This window comes from Lepidothrix coronata, unplaced genomic scaffold, assembly GCF_001604755.1.
Source record: "Lepidothrix coronata isolate B3197 unplaced genomic scaffold, Lepidothrix_coronata-1.0 Scaffold131, whole genome shotgun sequence".
In the NCBI taxonomy this organism is placed as follows: domain Eukaryota; kingdom Metazoa; phylum Chordata; class Aves; order Passeriformes; family Pipridae; genus Lepidothrix; species Lepidothrix coronata.
Genome location: NW_016690311.1, coordinates 2261155 through 2283842, shown reverse-complemented (window position 1 = coordinate 2283842; position 22688 = coordinate 2261155). Strand labels below are relative to the sequence as shown.

Sequence of the window (22688 nt, the reverse complement as noted above, 5' to 3'; positions counted from 1 at the left end):
GTTGGCATTCAGTATATTAAAGTCAGCAAGACAAGATTCAGTTCAGTTAAGTGCCTTATGGTCTTGTGTTTCACGAGACTCCTAAAATGTTTTATTGCACTTCAGGATTTCATATCAGCAGAAGCAAGGAGGGAGCAGATAACCTCCCACTGAGGTATGAGCATATTATTTGTTCTGATACTTGTGGATCCTTTTTTATTTTCCCTTCACTTTTACATTAAGAGAGTCTGCAATGCCAAATGCAAGCACAGAATATAATGTACTACCTGTTCTCCCATGGGAAAGCGGGGGTAGTATCCTGGCTTATGTATCTGCCTCTGTTCTGAGGGTTTGCTCTATCTGAAAGAGCACTGAGATGCCTCAGTCTACTTAGGACAGAAATTCATCTATGTCACATACTGTGCATCACCAGCAGCCTTTAACTGGGAAAGAATCAATCCTGGGATAGCCAGATCTGGCAGAGCAGCCCAAGCACGGGCAGTGTGATGCCAAAATGTTCAGGCCAAACTCTAGACCTGCTGGCTTTGAAAAGCAAGAAAACTATTTTCACATATTCAACCAACATAAAAAGAAAATTTGCAGAGCTTAAGCTTTACTGGCTTCTATAAAATTAACAGAAAAATAAAAGTGAGATAAAAGCCTGGTTTAATAACACTATTTCCATCTGCAGTATACACACCAGGTCTGCTTTGCCTACATTTCTATAAAAATAATGAAAATCATGTTACCACCAGTCTCTCCTGCTCCACTCCCTACATGCATTTCCAACTACATTGTCACTAAAAAGTGACATGGGATTTTCAAATTAAGGTACACGTCACACTGGGATTATCTCAAAGACTATAAAGCTCACTGGATTTTTCTAAAAACCAGATAAGCTAGAGAAATGCAGAATATTAGCAAAAACTGATGCTAAAGTAAAATTTAAAACAGTTTATTACACAGCCCAGGCACTGCAACGTGTCAGGATCACACATTCTCCTTTCTCTTCTTTGTGTCACCTAGGCTTTATTCCACTGGGCAAGAATACATGGGGAATGCTACACACCTTATGTAGTCCATTCATATCACAAGAAAACCTGGTTAAAGTTAAAAAAACAGCAACCCATAAAATCATCCCTAAACTGAATCTCTCTCCGTTTCCTCACGCGTTTGAATTTCCCAGGAAATTCAACAGGACTAGCGGCCAGAATCAAATCAAAGTAATGACATCTCAGATCTTATGTTTCCTTCGCATCTGCTCGGAGGGGCGGGATTGGAGCAAAGCCAGCTCCAGGATCCACAGGTCATCCCCAAATTCGATCCCCCGCGGCCCCGGGCTGGCGCTGCCGCAGGTGCGGGCGCTGCCGCCCCCCGGTGTCGGACCGCGGGCAGTGCCGGAGCCGATGCGACACGGCAAGACACCGCTCCGGTTTCCTTCTATTTTTTTTGATTAGAAGAAAGACTTCCCGTGCCCCAAATTAACTTCTTTTCCTTTACCTGGCCAAGCGAATTGACTGATTGCTAGTGCACTGCCAAGATTCCCCTTTCAGCAAGCTAAGAAAGCTGTTTCATTAGCCAAGCCTGGCCCTTAAAATATCCCAGAGCTAGGTAGGGCTTTCAGTATTTTCTTTTATGAGGGTCACTTCTCCTGTGCTCAAAACACTGGGATCAATTCCTATTTCCTGCAAGAGAATAAGAAAATAGTCTTTTAAAAAAACTGAAGTATGATGTGTATCAAGCATTTGGAAGAACTGTTCTTGTGGCCGACTCTCACAAGTGCCTCTCTAGCCATGCTACCAAACATTATCATAGCTGATAAATTACATAAGCTCTCTGCCACAGATCTGGTTTCTTTTTCACACTCTTTGGGCTACAGATTCAATTCTTGGATTGCTGATTCTTTTCCTCTGGTTTTTAGCAGGTGTAGAGAAAATAGGTAATAGCAACCTAAGCATAAAAACCAGGTAATTGCTACTAATACTGAGAGCAGTGTGATCCTGCTGGTGGAAAGCTTCCACTGTAAAATCATGGTCTGGTTTACTTCAGGAAAGAATTTCATCCTTGAAAAACAGTCCTGTGCTTTCAGAAAATTGTTAAATTGCTTGCTGTTCCACACCGATCACATACATTTATAGGACTAGTTGCTTCAGAGAGTCCAAGACCCTTGACAAGGAATTATTAAAAACAATACCCTATTTTACATGTAGATACATCTGTATGATCTTTGTACGGATTTTATATAAACAGATACACAACACACACGTATTTTTGTAGGGTTAGAGAATTACCCACTTCAGCACAGACACGCAGAAATTGCTTCACCCACAAATGCTTATGTGGCCTTCACAAGAAAAAGCCCAGCAACCCTTCAGCCGTGACAGGATTACTCTACAGCTTAGCAAAACAGGAACTGAGACCTACAGAAAGAACTTAGACGGACAAAATACAGTTGCCCATACTGGAATGTACCTGTGGAATTAAAACTAAAAGCTGCCACTCAGCCAAAAATTCCACAAATTTCTCTTTGATTCTTGCTTGCTTGCTTTTAAACAGTCACAAATGTTAAGGCCAGTCAAATTTTACAGAAGTAGGTACAACTGTGTAATCCCATTAGACTTGTAGGGTCTTCCCCTGACCTCAGTGTCATGCTACAGGGCTACAGTGATAGAAGATTCTGGTCTCCAGGTGGAGGTGTGGGTGGAAGTGTTGAAGAAGTGTTGGCTTAATGATTGGACTCAATGTCTGAGAGCTCTTGTCCAACCTAAACGATTCTAAGATTCCAAGATTCAAAGTTACTCCATTAACTCTAATATTCTTAGTTTCCCTGGAAAAGTTTTGAAGATTTTAACATCAGATAGCTTTTTTTAATATCCCTTATAATCACTTATTTGTTACTTTCCAGTGTTCCTATTTTAAGCCTTTTCTCCTTCCTTTAAAATGAGGACACTATCTCTTGGTGCCTGTCCTCCCTCTTGTCACAGTCCCACCTTCTCATGAGGGAAAGGGATGCCTTTTGTGTGTTCTCTTTCATGAGAGATTTGCAACCTCCTCCTGATCCTTTGTAACAGATAATTTTATTTAGGTGGGGGAAAACAGTGGGGAAATTCATGTTCTCCACTGGACACAGCACATGGAGTGTGCTCTTCAAACCACTGTGAAACTTAAAAATCAGAGCAATCAGTGTAAGAAATACAGTTCTTAGGTGATTTAAAAAGTAAAAACAACAAAAAAATCAACAAAAGAAACAAAAATGTCACAACATGAAGAAAACCAGAACTTTTTCTTCATGGCATTTTCTTCTTCCCAACCTGTTCTTGCCCACAGTGCTGCTACTCACCCACAAAACACATTCCTACACCTTGAATGCTGCAGAAAACATCATTTGCAGGAACACTTTAGTGAACTGCTTTGAGACTGTATGGAAATGGTACCTCTGTTTGAAGCCTGGAGCAGAGCACGCTTCCTGCAAGACTCTGCTTGCACACACATTCACTTAGAAAGAATCTGCATTATCAAATCACATATGGTGCTTTCAGTTCACAAGGCTTTCAAAGTGTTTTTCTGTTCAAAGACCCCAGATGCTAGGCAGTAGTTTTCAAAGTACAGAAATACTCTGCATATATGAAATTCTTTTCATCTGAAGACACTCACTGATGTCAGGGAGATGCAATAACTGTGTGCTCCACTGGTAAACTGCACATGGATGGCAGCAAGGATGGCTGAATTCTGCTTCTGGGCAGCCTGTATGGATACTGCACCTGGCCCAAGAGAGGGTTCAACCAGAAAATCTGAGATCACTGAACATGCTTGGCAAAAAAAAAAAAAAAAATAAAGACACTGCTTCCCCCCAGACTTCAAGGAACTTGCTTTAGCTCTCTGTCCACCCTGGCCAGTTTATCTGCCATTCAGGTATGTCACAAAACCTATTTCCCACAACTTGTAAATTAGAAAAAAACAGGGTTATTTTCTGGTCTGTAAAACACATTTATAAGTGCTTTGTGAGATCTCCATTTTCAGCTCCAAGTACTATTCCAGCTTGTGCAGGGAGAAGACAATGAGCACAACCTACAGCAGCAAAGGACAGTTATTCCTTTTATCTGTTTACTGGTGTTCCAGAGTCAAGAGTTATGATGTGCCTGAGCCCTTCCTCCTGAGGATGGACTTGACCCCTGCTCTTATCCCTCAAGAATTACCTTTAACCCTCATACACCCCTCAAAATTAAAATCTCTTCAATATTGGTATCTAGAAGGATACAACTGCAAAAGTGATACAAGAGCTGATACAAGATAGGCTTTCCAAGACAAAGTGATGTTAAGGAGAAGGGGGAGCAGGGACTTATTTTTCAACTTTTCCTCCCATTAATCATGTCACATAACTTCTGTACAATTTTCCACATAGCTCTTTAATCCATTTTACAGTTCCCACCTCTTTCATGAGACTGTTGATGTTCTACATGGAAACCTCCAAGCCAAAGAAATGCTGGTTGCTCAGTAAAAGTCAAAACCCCAGTGCTAGGGCTCCTGCGTGGCAAATTCCTGGTTAAATCTAATCTATCTAGAATCACAAAATAACATAAAGCCAGCTCAGTTTTCCAGAAGGTAACAAAAGACAGATACTGCACATATTTCATTAAGGAGGATGTTTATTTTTCCAAATATTGTATTAAGATAGTGTCCTGTTTGCCTATTTCAATCGACATCTGCTCTGTAATACACAGAGAATGACAGAAGATCAAAGTTTTAATTGTGCAAGTCAAAGAATGTATTAATAACATTCTTTCTGTCCTACAGCAACAGAGATAAACTTTTAAAAAAAAAACCTCTAACAGCTAGGAGAACAGGATATTTATATAAAGATGTCCTAACAAAAGAAAAGCATGCAAAACTACCTTGAGTGAATAAACAAACTGGGCTCCCTGTTTGCAGAGTGTTCCCTATCGAGCTTAGCCCTCACAGATCCCCTCCTGCCCTCAGTCAACAGGGTCGACCTACCTCAGCTGGGTTTTACATTTTTATACAAACCTCTCTCAGCATCCTTTGTTCACTGACCCTTTAAATTTAGGAAGACGCAGCAGGTGTGCCTGTAAGGCCCATTTGGCTGCTAGTTGTTTTAATTTCCCTCTCCCAGGCAGCAAGTCGTTTGAGAAGAGGGTTTTTTGTTGGTCTTTGTCCTTCTAGCTCCTTCTTCATCTGCAGAGATGCATATTCTCCATAGCCCTTTTGAGACACACCTTACAACAGGACAGCAGTTCTGTGGAACACACACAACAAACAGCACCCTCTCCTCCTCAGGAGACATTATTACTTCTTGGCTTTCGCAACTGGGAAGAGCCTGAATGTGTTGCTGTTTGTCACACTGCTGCCACTCATTAATGGAACAGCATATTTGGAACTAGCTGGCCTTCTCTTCCCCAAAGTTATTATACCATGGAGTGCTCTCTCCCTCCCAAGACAGCACAGCTGCCTTTATTCATTTAGGATCTGATTTTAAGGGAAAAAAACAAACACAAAAAATCCCAAACCAACCCACAAGTGTACTAAGTTAACAAACCGGGACTTCCAAAAGGGACGACTTGGCCATCTCACTGAAAGCAAGGCCAGTTCTGTGTTGTACCAGAGTGGGGCCAGGTGGTTTCCTTTCAAATTCAGAGCTCTGAGATGAATTCTGAAACAACACTGACAAGTAAAGCATCGTTGCTACCTCCACATGAATGGAGGCCACTACGGCCAGAGCGTGAATTGTCTCAGAAAAGTCTATGAGGCAACACAGAGGATAAGAAGAGTTTAATAATAATTTTAGCTCCGTTTGAATTTATTTCTAAGCTAGAGCCCAGTCTGTCTGCAATATTTTTTAAAGTGACAGACTGAATTAAAAGCACACAGAACACCCACTCAGCACTCACTCAGTTCTTCCAAGCCATGGTAACTCATGACATGACATTTACCGTGGCACTACTGGTGCAAAGATGCAACCTGCACACAGACATGCCAAGGGTGAAGTAACTCACTGTACACAGGGAAACTGGATAAAGCTCTTCCTTTCCTTTTGTGTTGCCCCTTCATTCATAATAATGTCCTTTAAGACATCTGCTAGAGTCCTGTAACATGAACGGAAATGGAAGAGCTCCAACGGGAACTCAGGGGTTTCTTTCTTTTTCCCATGAACTGAACATTATGGAATTTTAACAGATGTTCTACTTGGTCATAGTTAATAAAATGAATTATGCAGGAATTAAAAATCTGGCTCCATTTGCTTATATAAGATCTCAGCAGCAGAACTACATTCCCATTAAGAAATTCTAGTGGATTTACAGTCTGGTCCTGCCTTGTTATAAGATGGCTGGATTTTTTTAATTTTACAAATTAACTTGTCTCTGCTGTGGAAAACATGAATAAATTTACCTGTTCATTGACTGCTCTGAGCAGCGTAATCCACTTTCCACACCGATGCATACTACAACCATAGGAAAAGACAATTCCCACTTGGATTTGCTTTGGAAATGACATCATGGGAATTCCACATCATTTCACAGCCTCCAATTTCTGCCATTTATTCAAAGTCTCATTCAGCAACCTAATAACCATACTCTCACTTTGTGCTTTACTATAAAAGCTTTTCTCTTGGAGCACAGATGTCTCTTTCGGGTCTCTACTGCCAACAGAGTGATGCACTGTACCTCACTTCCCCTTCCATTTTAGGATTAGTTCAGTGTAACTACATCAAAGGAAGATGTAAAGGCCAAAAAGTAACGGAGATGAGAGAAAAGTCACCAAAAAGAAGTTAGGTGAAAAGAGTCACAGCCAAAACTTTCAAGCGTTGAGGTTCATACAGTTATTTCCAAAAGCATTATATATTTAGCCATCTTCTTTCTCTACCAACGTTCATCTGCTCAGAAAGTATTCTGAGGAGAAGATAAAGGGGTAAGTGAAAGACTGAGAATCAAAAAGGAAGGATGAAACAACTACCTTTCACCAGAACTGCAGCAGCACAGCAGCTAAAGCAAATTACATGAAGCTGTCCTGAAAAGATCTGCTTTGCTATAGTAAAAATATGAGGTTTCAACATCACACTCCATTTATAAACAGATTCATTCCCACTGAAGTCCAATCAACTGGCAAACAGATCTCTGCCCAGGCACTGAAATCTGCTTGATGTAATACACAAAATTTCATCCCAGTGCAACAGCTAAAATTAACCTTTCTTCAATTCTGGCTCAAGAACTTCGGCAGTGTGAGAATATCATCATCTGAAAAGCATCAATATTCCCAGCCTCTTCCAATTACTTTTTTTAAATGAAAAATCATGCATTGAAACCCCTCTATCCAAAAAATCCCACTCTATCCAAAAAATCCCACTCTATCCAAAAAATCCCACTCCACTGTAACTAAACAAAGGGGTTTGTGAAGGTGAAGAACCAAAGCATGTAAACAAACTCTATAAGCAAAAAAGTCAGCTGGAATTAAATGTCAGCCTATACATGCTATGCAGCTACCTGGTTATGTCCAATAATGAATTAATATAGATTTTTATGTGAAAATAAAGACTTTCTCTAAAGGAAAAAATGTACTTAAGGAGAAGGAAAAATCTCAAGATTAAATGTCATCCTTACAACAGCTCCAGCTGAAGGTGCAATATTCTACTCTTACTCAACTGGACATTGCTTTACAAAATTTAATGTCAGAAAAATGCATCAGTCTTAACAGTGTTAAATTCAACGATTTTTTTTTTCTCTTTGAACATCACCTATGATTTGTTTCATTTTGAAGAGAAAGCACATTTCATTTGGTAATCATTTACTTCTCATTCTATTGGACAGATTCTCCCAAAAAGCAATACTTCAACTGAAATCAGTTCTGAAGGATCTTTTATGAATACACATAATGGAGAGGACCCCCATTAAATTTCCAACAAAGTGCTGCCATTTTGAGTAAACAAAGTTATCTCAGCAGGGTCACACACTGTGCCATGAATATGGTCTGTAAATTAATTACCACCCTGACATATGTCAAAACAAATTTTAAGGAGAATAGCACCCAGTAGCAACTGTGTGTTTTATCTACCTGTTAGTATGCAAAATCTGTATTCAATGGGATCTAAATTTATTCATTTATTCAGAACCCCTCAGAGAAATCAAAATGATCCGTATTTGTTGGCCTTTTTTGCCCGTCTGCAAATGAAATCTGAGTGAATAACGTGTTTAGTGAGCCAGAAAATAAGTACAGGACAAAGCTGTGGTGGAGGTTACGTTTCAGAAAAGCAGGTGTCATCTTTGCACAAATAACTAATTTTTTAAACACTCAAAACTGCTAAAATAGACTGCAGTGCATTAGCATTTGTCAGCACTTTAAGGAACACTAAGTTTTGTATTTCTTATTTTAGGTAATACCCGTCTTTATTCCATACTTGTAACAAGAACTGGCTAACATAACTGTACCTAAAAACAGTTTTCAGCATGAAGAAAGGTTTTTAAAAGAGCTCTTGAATCAAAGCTTAAAAGGCTTCTGCAACTGGCTTTATTATCAATGGCAACACAGCCAACAGATATGAGCCCATGGTTAAAACAGAAGAGGAAAGATCCAAAGCTATTTTACTGAGTCATGTAAGGAGAGGACAACCCTCCCCATATACACATAAAGCACCTTCCTGAACAACACAGGTTCTGTCTGATCACATGTCAGGAAGAAATTCTTCCCTATGAGGGTGGGGAGGCCCTGCCACAGGTTACCCAGAGAAGCTGTGGCTGCCCCATCCCTGAAGTGTTCAAGGCCACGTTGGACAGGGCTTGGAGCAACCTGGGCTAGTGGAAGGTGTCCCTGCCCATGGCAGGGGATTGGAACACGATGAGTTTTAAGGTCCCCTTCCAACCCAAACCTTTCTGTGATTTTATGTTTTCCCAGAAACCAAGCCTCATCTCTGTTTCAGCTACACATACATGTTGCAACTTCTGCTTTGTCAAAAGATGACCTCCTGGGATCTGATTCTGAAATTATTTTAGACTGGGAATTTCTCAGTAGGTTTTTCTACTTCTTTTATGATCTGCCTTCAGTCCACATGGCATATCAAACACTTCCATGACACTAATCCTGGAATTCACATTACATTTATGAAAAGATTTTAGTTTAGGAACTCTTTTCTGCCAAGCAGGTAAAAATATTTTTAGCCCCACTTTTTTTTTCCTCAACATTGAAGTACTTCTGATTTAGAGTTAAGCAATGCCATATCAAATCTACAGACTGGGTGACTAAATACATTTCTTTCACACATTAAAAGAGAAAAAAAGAGAGAGAGCACAATCCTCCCTATATACAGATGACAGATAATCTCTTGGCATCTGTTGACGAATATATTTAAAGAAAGCCTAAATATGTCTGTGCTAAACTTGGCCTGATGCCACCAGTTCACCACAGCTGGCATATACAGTTCACATGATGCAATCACAAGACTTGAGAAAATTTCCAGTACTTTAGTTTGTGGTTTTCTCATGTTAACATATACCTTTCCCTCCATTTTCGATTTAGCAGCAACAGAACCGAGAGACAGAACACATGTATCACAGGTTTTCTTAGTGCACATTATCAGTATTCTATTTAAATTACAGACCAGTAACTTATCTAGAATGAAATACACTGGGATTTAGAGTTTATGGTTCAAGCAATTGATCAGAACAACTATCTCTTGTTAGAAAACTAAGTGAGGCAAAGGAATCGATTTAAAAAAAAAAAGAGAAAAAGACAAGTGTTTTACCTCTCTTAATACTGTGCTTTTATAACCCCGATAAAGTCCTTGAACACCCTGTAAAACAACAAAAGAAAGTATCATCCACAGGGAATTAGTTTGCCAAAGAGCACAGTTAGTCAGTGATTACACTGCAGGCATTACAGCCTGCCCAGTGTCACACCTGAACCTCAAATTGACTATATTCATTGTAAAATTGTATATTGTGTTCCATTACTTACAATGCCAGGGGGTTTTATTTTCACCTTCTTAGCCTTGATTCAGAGCTTTTATCAACACAAATACTTTACATTTTTAACCAGCTGATTAACATTCAAAACAACTAAAATTTATTTTATAAGCATATATAAAATTATGTTGTATAGGGCAGTTCATTCAAGTGTTTGGAAAGGCTTATGGTTCTCTGGACAGCAACACAGAAGGGGAAAAACATATGGTTTTGAGAGCACCAGCTTTTAGAGCAGAATGATCAAGTCACAGAAAGAAGTTCCAGTGAATCTTTTGTGCAAGGTTATCACAATAGTTTTCATCTGAAAGCAAATAACAATCCAGTGAATCATTTAAAGATCATATTTACGTCTTCCTTCTCCTGGCTTTTATTTTACACTTAGAACTGTGTATAGTATTTCCCCCCACAGTGTTTTCAGGAGCCACTTTCTCTTATGGAATACAACCTGAAAAACATGTCTTGTGAGACTCTGCAAAAGCAGAGGTGAACAGGTTTCTACGGGAGGGAACAGCATAACTCCTGGAAAGATTACAAAAGCCCTTATTTTTCAGAAGTCACCAATACTGGATGAGCACCCATTTCCAGAGTTCCTCCTGGCTCCCATAGAGCCTCTCTGAAACAGTGCCTTTAGGACACCTCCTCCAAAGCCTGCTTCAAAAACTGGGGACCATTCAGCAAATTCTACACACAGAGATTCGATGTTCTGCTGTCCCGGACAAGGACTGTTTGTACACATACAAGCAGAGCTTTGGAACCTGGAATGCTAAATCCCTTTTTTAAAAAATTTTTTCTCCCATTTAAATGGAGGTACCCCACACAAAAAGAGTTGTTTGGAGCATGCATGTAAGTGCACACACAAGGGGGAGGTGGGGGTTTGGTTCCCTCGATCCTGACATGCCAATCGCCTCTAACAAGAATAGATGGGAAAGTGCTGGGAGAGCACAGAACTGGAATAAAGTTGTAGGAATGCTTCTGGACACGTATGGCACCGAGTGGGAAGAATGAAACAACTTAGAAATGTTGCTCTGAACTCACCTCGTGGTACAAGGTTTGGGAGAGAATCCGGAGGGTGCTCGAGGAAGGAGAAACCTGGGCCCTTTGCTTGACGACCTCAGATGGAACCCGTATGAGACACGCCACCTGCAGAAGAACCAGATGGTCAGAGAGCAATTCCCTTTGCTGTCTCTCTCTTCATACAGTGGACACTCGTTTCATACAGAAACCTGACAAACAAGGAGATCAGTTTTGTTATTGTAGGAGTTGAACGTAAAAGCTGTTTATAAGCAGCTTATGAATTTGCTCTGAGCGCCATGTACTTTCTGAACACAATATTATACTAAAAGGAAAATGAAAGGACCCTTGGAATATTTAACTTTCAAACTAGAGCTAGATTTGGGTGGGGAAAATCACCAATGAAACCAAATTTGAAGCCATCCTGTCTTTTAGCAGCTACAGGAATTTCCCCCCCTACTTTCACATATCTAAACTGGAGATTTAGGATCCGAAAGAACAAACTTCTTTCCTTGGTAGTTCCTTTGTGCCCTCTAGTGACTGATAGCAAGAGACATTCTGGTCAGCTTTAGATGCACACAATATATTCAAGGTTTACCTTAAAACTCCCACTAGATTTCATTCAAGGTGAAGCACTGGATTGATCCTTTCCTAGACAACGAATTTTCAAGGCAAGAAAGCCCTCTGCAGCTGGATGTAATAGCATGGCTGCTGCCATAAAGGTCCAGCTTTTCTGAATAAGCTTTAAAACTTGGCTTTAAAACATTCACCTGCCACTTTGGCTTCAGGTAGGGATTAAGCTTATGTGCATATAGTTTTAAGGAATGAGGATCCTGAAGTGTGGGAGTTACAAGCCTCTTATCTCTCTGGAAAATGCCTGTTTATCAGCACTTAAACTTTTAAGCAGAGTTTTCCTTTGGTTGGCTCCAGGGATACTTAAAGCAGTGATGGGACTGGTGGCAAAACACTGGAGACACCACAGGCCTGATTTTTAGCCTTCATTAATCCCATTCTGTGCTGGACTCAGGAGCACACTACGATTCCTAGACATAAAGGTGATCACAGAGTACTTCAAATTCAGAGCAGCCCGTCTGAAGTGGCAAACCAAGCAGCTAAGTGGGAAATCCATGTGTGCCAAAGAAAGTACAGGAATTCATTGGAGACTGCAGAGAGACAACAATTTGAGTGGTCATTTGTGGGCAACACAATACAAGTTTTAAGTTTCATTTTCACAAAGACACCAAGAAAAAGTCTGTTATCCTGTTACATTCCTACAAGTTTACCAGACAACAATATCCAAAAGTCATTACAAACAGATCTAACTCCATGTGCTCTTCAATTCTCAGGGTCAAAAATAACAAGTGACCCCAATCTGTCAAGAAAATAAGAACTGTCAAGTTGTTTGATAGTTCAGCATAAATATTTATAGAACTTCATGCTTCATAACACTCCATGTCCTTATATTAGCTTTTTATTCCTTAAAAATATGGAGGAAGGAGGAAATCTTTAAAAAGGCTCGGATGAAAACAATCTAGTCAATCAAGACCAGACAAAGAGCACAGCGTGGCTTCCTGACATCTGGGGTGCTGCAGTTTTGGCAGCAGAAGGGTGGCTACAAAGTAATGTCTCCATTTCCCCCAGACTACTTGGGGTGCATTTCATTTCAAATTAACTTTGATGTTTCTCCCATTTGAATTTGCGCTTACAAGGGAGTCTGTGGCTGCACAAGAACAAAAACAGTGATTACACTGCGCTGCTCTGAAAGGAAATAAAGGCCCGTGTCACCCGGGCAGTGCTGTCAGATTGGCTCCATAGGGCACTTCTGGGACTCAAAAAGCCACGAGCTGCGACTGCCAAGATCAGACTGAACGGTGACATTTTCGCTGTGCACCTGAACTTCCAACGCGCTGCCTTGTTTGTTCCTACATATGTACCTTCCTTTGTATCAATAACAATCCCAGCAGCCTTTTGATGTGGAGAACAGGTCTCTAAAGGGAAGTATGCAAGATTAAGTTCACAGGTATCTTATTTAAAAAGTAACAGCCTGGATAGATGGGTGCAGAAAAATCTCAACTCTATCACGCTCAGATCTCAATCGCTCCGGTGCCTTCCTGGTAACGCTGCCAAAGGTAAGAGCACACAACGTGTGTCTCCACAGTTTGCTTTCTTAGATAAATATGTTCAAACAGCACCACTGTGATAACTCTGCACCAAGAGAATTCACACTTCAGTCTTCAGACATCTGAAAGCTATAAGCAAATTGCATAGCCAAGGGTGAAAGATGTAACTGTGCAGCCTCTCCACAGAAACTGCCCATCTCAAGGCTTTTACCTGCACCCAGTATGGAATTAATAGACATGTAACACAGACAATAATGTGACCTCACACGGTGGGAGCCCATTCAGCTCCCTAATCACCAAGATCTCAGGAAGAAATTGCTTTTTAATCTCTTGGCTGTTCACACAAATGTAGCCTGTTGCTTGCCACAGAAGAGCACAATACAGCCCACCAAACTCAGGCCATTCCTGGTGCATCCTACCGGATTTGGGGGTGACCCTGTGACAAATTAGCTCTCTGCAGAACATCTGTAGAGCCAGCCATGGACAGAGTCCAGCAGTGGGCCCTCAGCAGACTTACAGCATCAGACAACAGCACCCTGTTGATAGGGGCCACACTCATTTTCACAAGCAAGGTCTGGAGCCAGGAATTATTCCCATCTTTTGATGGGAGTAAAAAGACAGAATCAAGATCCTACAGACCAAGTTCAGGGGGAAAATGGGTGCTGCCCTATAAGCTCCTTCCTTATTTACCAGGTCAGGTAACACCATTTTCCAGCTTTCAGACTCTCTTGTCCCCTGTCAGTGTACATGTATACATATCATAGGAGCAGGAAGATGATAACACTGAAAAACTAAAGGCTCAAGAATTTTTAATTTTAAGCTTTAAGAAAACCTAATTTTACAGCTATGAGCAAAGCTATTATTAGTTTACAGAGCAGGTATGCAGAAATGACAATATTAGCATTTATTATCTTTCTAGCCTTTTAAGACTGTAACCACTTCTGAGCAAGAGGGTACTGAATTTCAAAATCCTTGTATCAAGTCATTACTAGGTCAGAGGGTGACTCCAGTATTTAGACAAAAACCTAAGTGCATTTTTAATTTACTAACTTGCATTAGTGAATTAGGGATAAAAACTAAAACCAGGACTATTTCATTAACATTTATCTATGTATTGCTAGGACAGTATATGTTTTAATTAAATTAAGGTAATTTTTTACTTCTGTCAGTTCAGGGAAAGGCGTTTTAACTTTTGGATAGTCTCTGCATGCTTCAACGCTGCCATCTCCTGGTCAGATCCATGCTGGAACAAGACTTTCCTAGCTGTTCTCACCAATGTCTCAACTGATGGTGAAGAATGACCAGGACAAGTAAAGTCTCAAAAGTGCCATGAAGCTTTATATATACCAATTCAAACAGTTTGTTTGAATATGTATATTATACATATATATTCCTATATACCTGAAACCTGTCCCCATGTGGCCATAGCTAGCAGAAAACAAGATCTGCACCAAATAGCACCAGGAACCTGCCCAAAGCCTTTTCCATGGGCTCACCTAAGTTTACTGGAAATACCTGATATTAAAGCTGTAATTTCTGCACAGGGGCAAATCCCACTCAAAGCTAAAGCAGCTGTTCAGAATCAGGCAGACTCATCTAATTCATCAGCACAGGGATACTGAGCATTTTTCTCCAGACAATAACACAAGATACATGTTAAAAAAGAACAAAGAGGGACAGGAAGGTTCAGTGCAAGTAGGTGATCCAGGCCCTCGTGATTCAATAGCCAGGAACTGCAAAAGCTGCAAGATATCCACAACTCACTGCTCATTCAGGGAAACCAGCAGCAAACACAGCCTTCCATGAAAATGGCTGAAGAAAACTCCCAACCAAAAAGATATTTTTTATTTTACTTTTTGTTAATGATCTTTTGGTTAACATGACAAAAAAATCTGAAGTAGCTGGTTGGACTAGAAAGAGCCCACAGCATTGCCACTGCAAATTCAGGAACAAGCACTTCAGTACAAACCACCCTGCCACCACTTCCAGCTCACTAGCAGGTCTCTGCTCCACTATCCAACACGTTCTGTTCTTTAGCAAAGCCAAACATAGACAATGCCAACATTTTTAGAAAAGAACACAACCCCTCCTGGTCCTCAGTGCTGCATTATCATCCAAATATTAACATTTCTCATTTAGATTAACAGCCCTCTGCTTCCACCCTTTGTGCTCCAGGCAAATCATTTTCTCCATGACTGGATTTGTAGGGTTTGGTACGGAATCAAAGTTAACATGTCTGTTTGTTTTTAGGCACCTACACTACAGCTTGACCACTAACCTTGCAGGAACAATCTGTCCATGAGGTGTATCCAGAAACATTTGGATGAGGAGAGAGCAGGTGCTATAGTTGCCATTAAGGGTTTATGCTGGGTATTTAAACTGGGTTGATGCACGGCAGGTTTTCTCAGAACCAGGGACACAGCTGGTACAAAACCATTAGCAGCTTTGTAGCTCTAAGGAGAGCAGCTTGAGAAAGCATTTATTTCCTGCTGCAGCCTGGCTGCACCTTGCACAGCTGATGATCTGACTCACACTCTTAAAAGCTCCCACAACCATACGGTCTGAGCACTTATCTTTAGTAAGAGACAGATATTGCCCATGCTCTCTGGAAAGGCTGCTGAAGCCCATTTTGTTAATGTACTCCTTCCTGACTAACAAGCTGAGCCATTCTCTGTACTAACCTGAGCTTGGGTGAGGATCAAGACCAAATTTTTTCCATTTAGTAATTAGCCAGCTATTCTGCTACGTGGCAGGAGAAGAGTAGTTTGGGAACAAAGAACTGCTCTGGAATTTGTTAGTGGCTGGTGATTTAGGAACCTGCACTCAGTGACTCTGAGCAAATGTCTGCCTTGCACAGCTAAGCCTACTTGAAAATCTGGTACAGAAACATGCAGCAGGCTCCAGAAACCTTTTCTTTGTTGCACCTTTAAACCCTTTAGAACCCTTTCTAAAGGATTTTAGTATTTAAATTTCTCAAGCAGGAAGTTAATTTTAATTACGTTATCTGTCTGAGTAGGCTGAGAAGCTTTAATTGATGTTCACCATATAAATATAATTTAATACTTAACACAGAACTAAAAGAACATACCTGGGGACAGTTACTCTTAAATGTCATTTGCATAAATTTATTTTTAATCAAATAAGAATCTAATTTATGACACTAAAAAACTTTGTATCCAGAGAGCAGAGACTTTAAGCTAAACCTCACAATACCTGTGGCAAGATAATCACTAACCCATTAGGGAGAAAAAGCTGCTGCACAAAAATCACAACAAAGAGGCTATGACTTATCAAAGGACATATGTTTAGGCTGCAATCAATCTGCTAACAAATCCTAATCTCTCACCCCATTCCTGAAGGTCAGAAGAAGTGCTTGCTGCAACATGATGTAAAATAAGCACGAAAGATGGAGCAACTCTAAAACCCCATTCAAAGAGAAGCAGCAGTAAAGTTGGTTTTGTGGGGTTTCTTAAGTGTACTCTGCATTAGCCCTCACCATACTCCTGCAGACAAAAGCTACCTTGGGGCTCAAGCGTGTTTTGTTGCTGGTTTTCTGTTTGGCTGTTCCTCAATTTCTATGTCAGATGTTCCCTTTAAAGTAGGAAGTTACTATTTTTAATCTGAAACATGAAAAGTGTCCTTTTCCCTTTCTCAGGTAACTGAATTATTAAAATAATAGGTGAGTTTAAAATTAAGACATCTGAAGTTGCACTGATTTCCTCTGGATCCTAAGAAAGTACGGGATATTTGAACCTCTTGGTCGAGTTAGAGGCTCTCAACAAACCTTGAATTCAGCACTGACACTTCTCATGCCTCCTTGGTTCTTCAAATCTCTCTGGGATTTCCCCTCTCCAACAGAAGAGAAAATTGAATGCAATATTATGGGATTAGCAAAGTACCCTCCAAATAACTGCTTCTAAACTGTGGTCACAGCTCTCGTATTGGAAATGTTTGCTAGCAGGGAACATGAGATGCATCTGTCCATGGAAGATGAACTTCCTCCCCCTTTCCGCCACCAGGAAAATTAACAGAAAAGCAGAGAAACAGGAGACACCCATTTATCATTTGGTTTCATATTTTCTTTGAACAGAGCACCTGAACTGCTGCAGTCACAGACCCACGACAGCTCAAACCTTCATCTAAATAATTGCTGCCCCTTTGACCAAGGCAGAACGAAAATACAAGTAATTTGCTGTGGGTCACAACTCAAGTTGTGAACAAGTCCCTCCACACGTGCTTGTCAGCAGGCTGTGCTACCTGCTGGAGAACGACTGAAGTGGAGAATTGAAGCGTTAACACCTATTTTAATGAGGAAATTGCCTCCAGGGATGACGGAAACTGCCCAATACATGCACTGGCCACTATCAGTTGCTGCTTTAAATGCCAACCCCAGGGAAAAAGTGTTCATCTTTAGCAATAAAACTCAGAATATGCTGATCTTATTTTCCCCTCCCACTCCACAGCACAGAAATGCCTTTCCAGCACAGTTAAATTCAGTCCTGTGTAAAGCTGCTGGGGTCGTGAACAGGTGACTCCACTCCTAATTTAAACCCCATGGAGAGAACAAGCTTTGACTAATGGGCTCTGGATGGGAAAGCTTGGACAATGCCAAGCTCTTTGTCCTATCTTTGCCTCTGACTGACACAATAAGGCCTTCATTAATTTAACTGCAGCTCCCCTGTATGCTGGCAGGAAACATTTCTTCAAAGAGCAACCTCACCCAGCAAGATCCCTCAGATCTCAGCACCTCCCAGAGCTTAAAAACATGCTATTTCAGAGAGGAGACCATTCACAGGGACCAAATGTCACAAGCATTTAGAAAACTGGAGTTTCTGCACAAATGTTTTCAACTTCCTCCAAGTTCCCACCTTAGACAATTTTACCTGGAATCCGCAGAGCTGTTTTTGCAGAGCATTATTTCATCCTATCATTGTCAAACCTAAGTCAGCTCCATTTTATTACTTCCCAGAGCTCCCTTCTTCCTGCTTCAGAGCATCACCTGCACCACCACCCACTTCTTCCTTCACAATGGCCTTCTTGGATGAGCCTTTTCACCCCAGCTGCCTGAAGTCCTCAGCTGGCTCCTCGTCCATCACATCAGGAGCCCTCTCAGGGCTACTGGGCTCTCAGGTTTCCCTCCCCACACATGGCTCTTCAATTGCCCAGCTACATTCCCTACAAATCTTGCTGTGGGGGCTCCCTGCCTACCTCTCCTTTAGCCACATCAGATACACCTTTGTACTCAGTGGAAATTTGTGCTGAGTTCTCTTCACCCCAAGGAGAAACTCTTATTCCAGTCACATCAGTTAACAGGCAAAGAGCAGGGAAAGTTTGTGAAGCTGACAAGGCTGACATCAAACACTTTGCAGAAGTACTTGTCACTGCAGATATTTTGAAAGTTTGTGTGCTTTGCATAACTCAGTTGCTTCTTTCAAAGCTTAATCAGTGTAGTTTTGTTTCCTTTTTAAAACTAAACCTAAAACTTACCAAAAGTGGCCTGCTGTTACGCCCACCTCTTGTACTCCAGCACAACTAAGTGTCCCATGGATTTTGAAGTTCCTTAGTAGTCACATGTAGTTGGTTTAAACCCAAGTGGCAAAAATCAGATTAATAACTTTAAAAAAATCTTCCTTAACCTGGTTGATGCTTGACTCATAAATTACTACCACATTTAAAGACAGAAAGCCTTAAAACCAAAGAAAAGTAGACCCTTAATTCAATATACAGAACCATCTGCATGATCCAATCTATTCCAGCAACTCTTTCACCATGACAGTCTGTTAAACTTATTTTAAAAGGCTTAAGAAAGTAATCAAATCCACCAGCCAAACTGTTCTTTCAGCAAAAGAAGCATGGTGCATCCCATCCAGCATAAAACTGTTTCCAAGGAGCCAAGTGGGGTCAGGCTGTGTTACAGGAGGACAGACCTTAATGAGATTCCAGGCAAGAGAACACAGGCAATATTTTCTGAAAACACATTAAGTCTCTTGTTGAAAGATGACTAGTGTTTTACAGTTTGCTCAGTCTCTTGGGGCTACATTGGCCCAGAACACGGAAATTTCAACTACATTGTATTTTATCAAGTATTTTCCTCTAATTGAGCCCTTACTCTTTCCTTCAGCCTTTTCACTTAAAGAATTATGGGCTTGTCTACATATGGAGCTATTCATAGTTATTCCTGACAAACCCTGATAGAACATTAGTTTAAGGTAAGTCTATTCCAAAGTATCTCAGACTTTTCCAAAGCTGACTCTGGTAGAGTAAGTCAGGAAATCCATCAGGAAATACTTTCAAATTATTTATTTCTCACTTATACTCCTTAATCCAAATTAGCTTTCCTCTACAGACACTTTGAGCTACGAACATTTCTAAATCAACTGAGTATCAGCCCTAGGATTAAAAGAAAAGACATGACAACCATCAAGCTTTACTGCAAAGTAGCATGACCTCTGAGCCCTGGACTGAGCAGATGACACAAAGCAATGTTGGAAGAGCAGCTGACGAAGAAGAGGCAATATATGCAGTTAGCATGGAGCATACAAGAGAAGATCAGCGTGGGTGGCTGGTTAGGTGTTTGACAGTTCTTAATTTGCTGTTTCAGCCTTTAATTGTATGATGAATTTGTTGGCAGCATTTGTGGATTCACTCCTGCATTCATCTTTATTTACAACCAATTCCCAGACGCAGCTCTAATTTGAGTTTCCGTCCACTCCAGTTCTGCTCCTTCCCCAGTAGCTCTTAATGGCAGCAGTCTCACCTTCCCAACCATCTCCCAACCACTGCTTCTGAAAAAGGATTTGGCAAAAATCCTACAGCATCTGTATTGCAGACCTGACCTCACATAGATTAATTTATGAGTATTTCAAACCCCACCACGATTAATTCAAAAGACCACCAACATTGCTTGCTCACTCCCCTCCACTGCACATCTTGCCAGGGTCAGCATATTCCCCTTCCCAAAGCCTGGATGCAGCCAGATATGCACAGCACAAAAGGCACAGTCACAGCTAAAATTACAGGTATTGATCATTGAAAATAGAAAAAAAAGTTCAAGTACTGTGGAAGAAGCCCCATCAAACTTTGGCTGCTGTCAGACTTTGGATACTACTTTGAATACCGTGATCTGCCAGCCCACACTACATGGGATGAGAGGAGACAGGACACAAAGCAGAAAATGCAGCTTTTTGGTTTTAAACAGTTCAGTCCATTTATTACTTCAGTTCCTAGAAAAGACATATTTAAAAATTCAAAGCCATTAGCCCAAATTCTAGACATTCTAAATAGTAAATCACTTTGTTGAACTAAAAGCAGCTCTGCCTAGAGTGTCCAACTTGCCTGTTGAACTGAAAAGCCACATCTTCCAACATGCAAGTTTTGGAGTTTCAAATACCTAAAATCTTAACTTCATGTCTGTTGTGAGGTTGTTTTATCTCTTTTAGATTGGGCTCCTGCAAGCTGATCTTCTAGAGCTTACTGTGCTGTAAAGCCCTGACCAATTATCCTGCTGGAGATCCTCTTATTCCATTACTCTGTGGATTTGTCTGACTCATGCTTCTGCCTTTTCCTCAGAACAGGCATTAATAGCAACTTTCTTCTCTGACCCGGACAGTTACACTCATGGAATTCGTACCAATAAACTTTCAGAGATTCCTGTTCTTCTATTAAACTGAAACCAGTTAACTGTTTCAAACAATACTGCCAGGGCAGAGGGAAGAAGGGGCTGACTCACAGACACAGACAACACTGTGTTGTCTACCATGTTTATAATGCCTCTTTTTATCCAGGAAAGAAAGCCAAAAAACACAAGCATAAAATAAAGTAAAACATAGACTTTCCTCCTTTATTTGAATTTAAAGCACACTCAAAATGTCTTTCTACAGAATCCTGATTTGTAAACTGTAAACTTGATTGCATTTGAACTTGCTTCTTTTAAGAAACAAGTTAAGACTAGTAGAGAAAGCTAACTGAATTCCCCAGAAAGATAACTTCTGCATTTAGAAGTTTTCCTATTTGACACATCCCAACAGCAGATAAAAAAATTCTCAAGTTATTAATACAGAGGGTCAGATGCTAACCACGGATGAACCACACACTTTGCTCTTATCACAGAAGTACCTCAAGTGGCAACACACTGGAATACACAAGTGAGGTTGGAATTTCACCTTAAAATACCTGTCCTCACCTTGCCCTGTGGAGACACATGATCCCCTCTGTCCACTGAAGTGATGAACTTTCAGACATTTCAAGTCTCCAGCATTCAACTCTCCCTAAAGTACTCTGGAAACTTATACAAGGACAAAAGCAGCTCAGTTACTTCAGCTGGTAATCTACTTCCAGAGCATGGTCATTACAACTACCTGCCAAAAGAACAGGACATCTCCCTCCCATCCTGGTCGTCAGTCCTCCCACACACTTCCTCTCCGAAAGTCAAGGTAACTTGCTGTCTTACAGAGTAGGGGGAAAAAAAAAGCAAGACAGTGTCATCAAAAATAGCCAATCAAGAACAAAAGGTCAGAAAGATAAGAGTGAACCCAATATTTACAAGCAACAGCCCAAAACTTTCACTGAATATCTTGCAAAGCTCAGATGGTAACCATAACAATATCTAAATATTAGATGGAAAAGGCTGTTGTCAGCTCCCTTCTCCACAACGTGAGCCAAACGACTTTATTCTCACCTCCATGGAAAAGCCAGTGGGATGCAAAATTATCTGTGCTGAATCCAAATTAGCTGTGCTGAATCCGACCACTTTGGCACTCCCGAGGGAAACCTCATCGGTCAAACTGGGACAACCTTAAACTTGTCCCACAAAACCATGTTTGCAGGAGGTTGGTGTGAGAGGCTCAGAGCAGGACATCAATTTATCAAAGTTTCTTGTAATTAATACATACACTGTCATATTAAACTGACATAAAAAACTCTGTACAAATCAATCTGGAGCTGTACAGTTAACTTTGGTTCTGCAAGACCCACCTGGTTACTACTTAAAATGGGCACTAGGAGGTTAAAAATACTGTTTCTTCTCAGAGTTACTAATACCGCCTCAGAATATTAAAAGTAAAATTTTAGAACATCTGGTTTTCCTTTCCACTCCCTATGATATCATGTTTTCCAAGCACATTTGGCAGCTCAGTGTAAAGATACAGGCAGACTAAACATACAGGGCAAAGTCGAGTCAGGATGAAAAATTCCAATGTCCTGGATGCAGTAAGTGTGTTTCCTATCTCCAGATTTCAGTTACACAAGTGGTATAATAAGGGGTTTTTCCCCCTTGGTAACTCATGTATTCTTCAACCTACTTCTTCCTTGATGAGATGGTATACCATGTATCTGTCCTCTAGAATTTTGGCTGTGTCTTTGTAAGTAATTTTTCGTGTATTATGGGATATTTGGAGTCCCTTTACGGCGAGATTCAGTTATAGGAAAAACTAATTATGTTTAACAGGGTCAGATTTTGTATGTACTTTTCTTTATCTCACTCTGGGAGATGAGACTAGCTTTCTATATTTCTCCTGCCTAAAAGGAAAAAAAAAAAACAAAACACTGCTACAACCTCTGCCTTCTCACTGCTTGGAACTGGAAAAACGAACCAAAGCCATCCCAGGAGACT

The 22688-nt window shown here is 40.6% G+C and overlaps 1 protein-coding gene across 3 annotated transcripts in view; it reads right to left on the bottom strand.

The window, feature by feature from the left end:
• SLC25A26 (solute carrier family 25 member 26) overlaps positions 1 to 22688 on the bottom strand; it is a 98199-nt gene that overhangs the window by 66956 nt on the left and 8555 nt on the right. For all 3 annotated transcript variants that reach the window (XR_001876735.1, XM_017826882.1, XM_017826884.1), the window contains exons 4-5: positions 10983 to 11087; positions 9728 to 9775 (exon numbers count right to left, since the gene is read on the bottom strand). Coding sequence is in view for 2 of the 3 variants with exons in the window: in XM_017826882.1 (XP_017682371.1) it covers positions 9728 to 9775; positions 10983 to 11087 (153 nt within the window). In the remaining variant the exon portion in view is untranslated. The remainder of the gene's footprint in view (positions 1 to 9727; positions 9776 to 10982; positions 11088 to 22688) is intronic.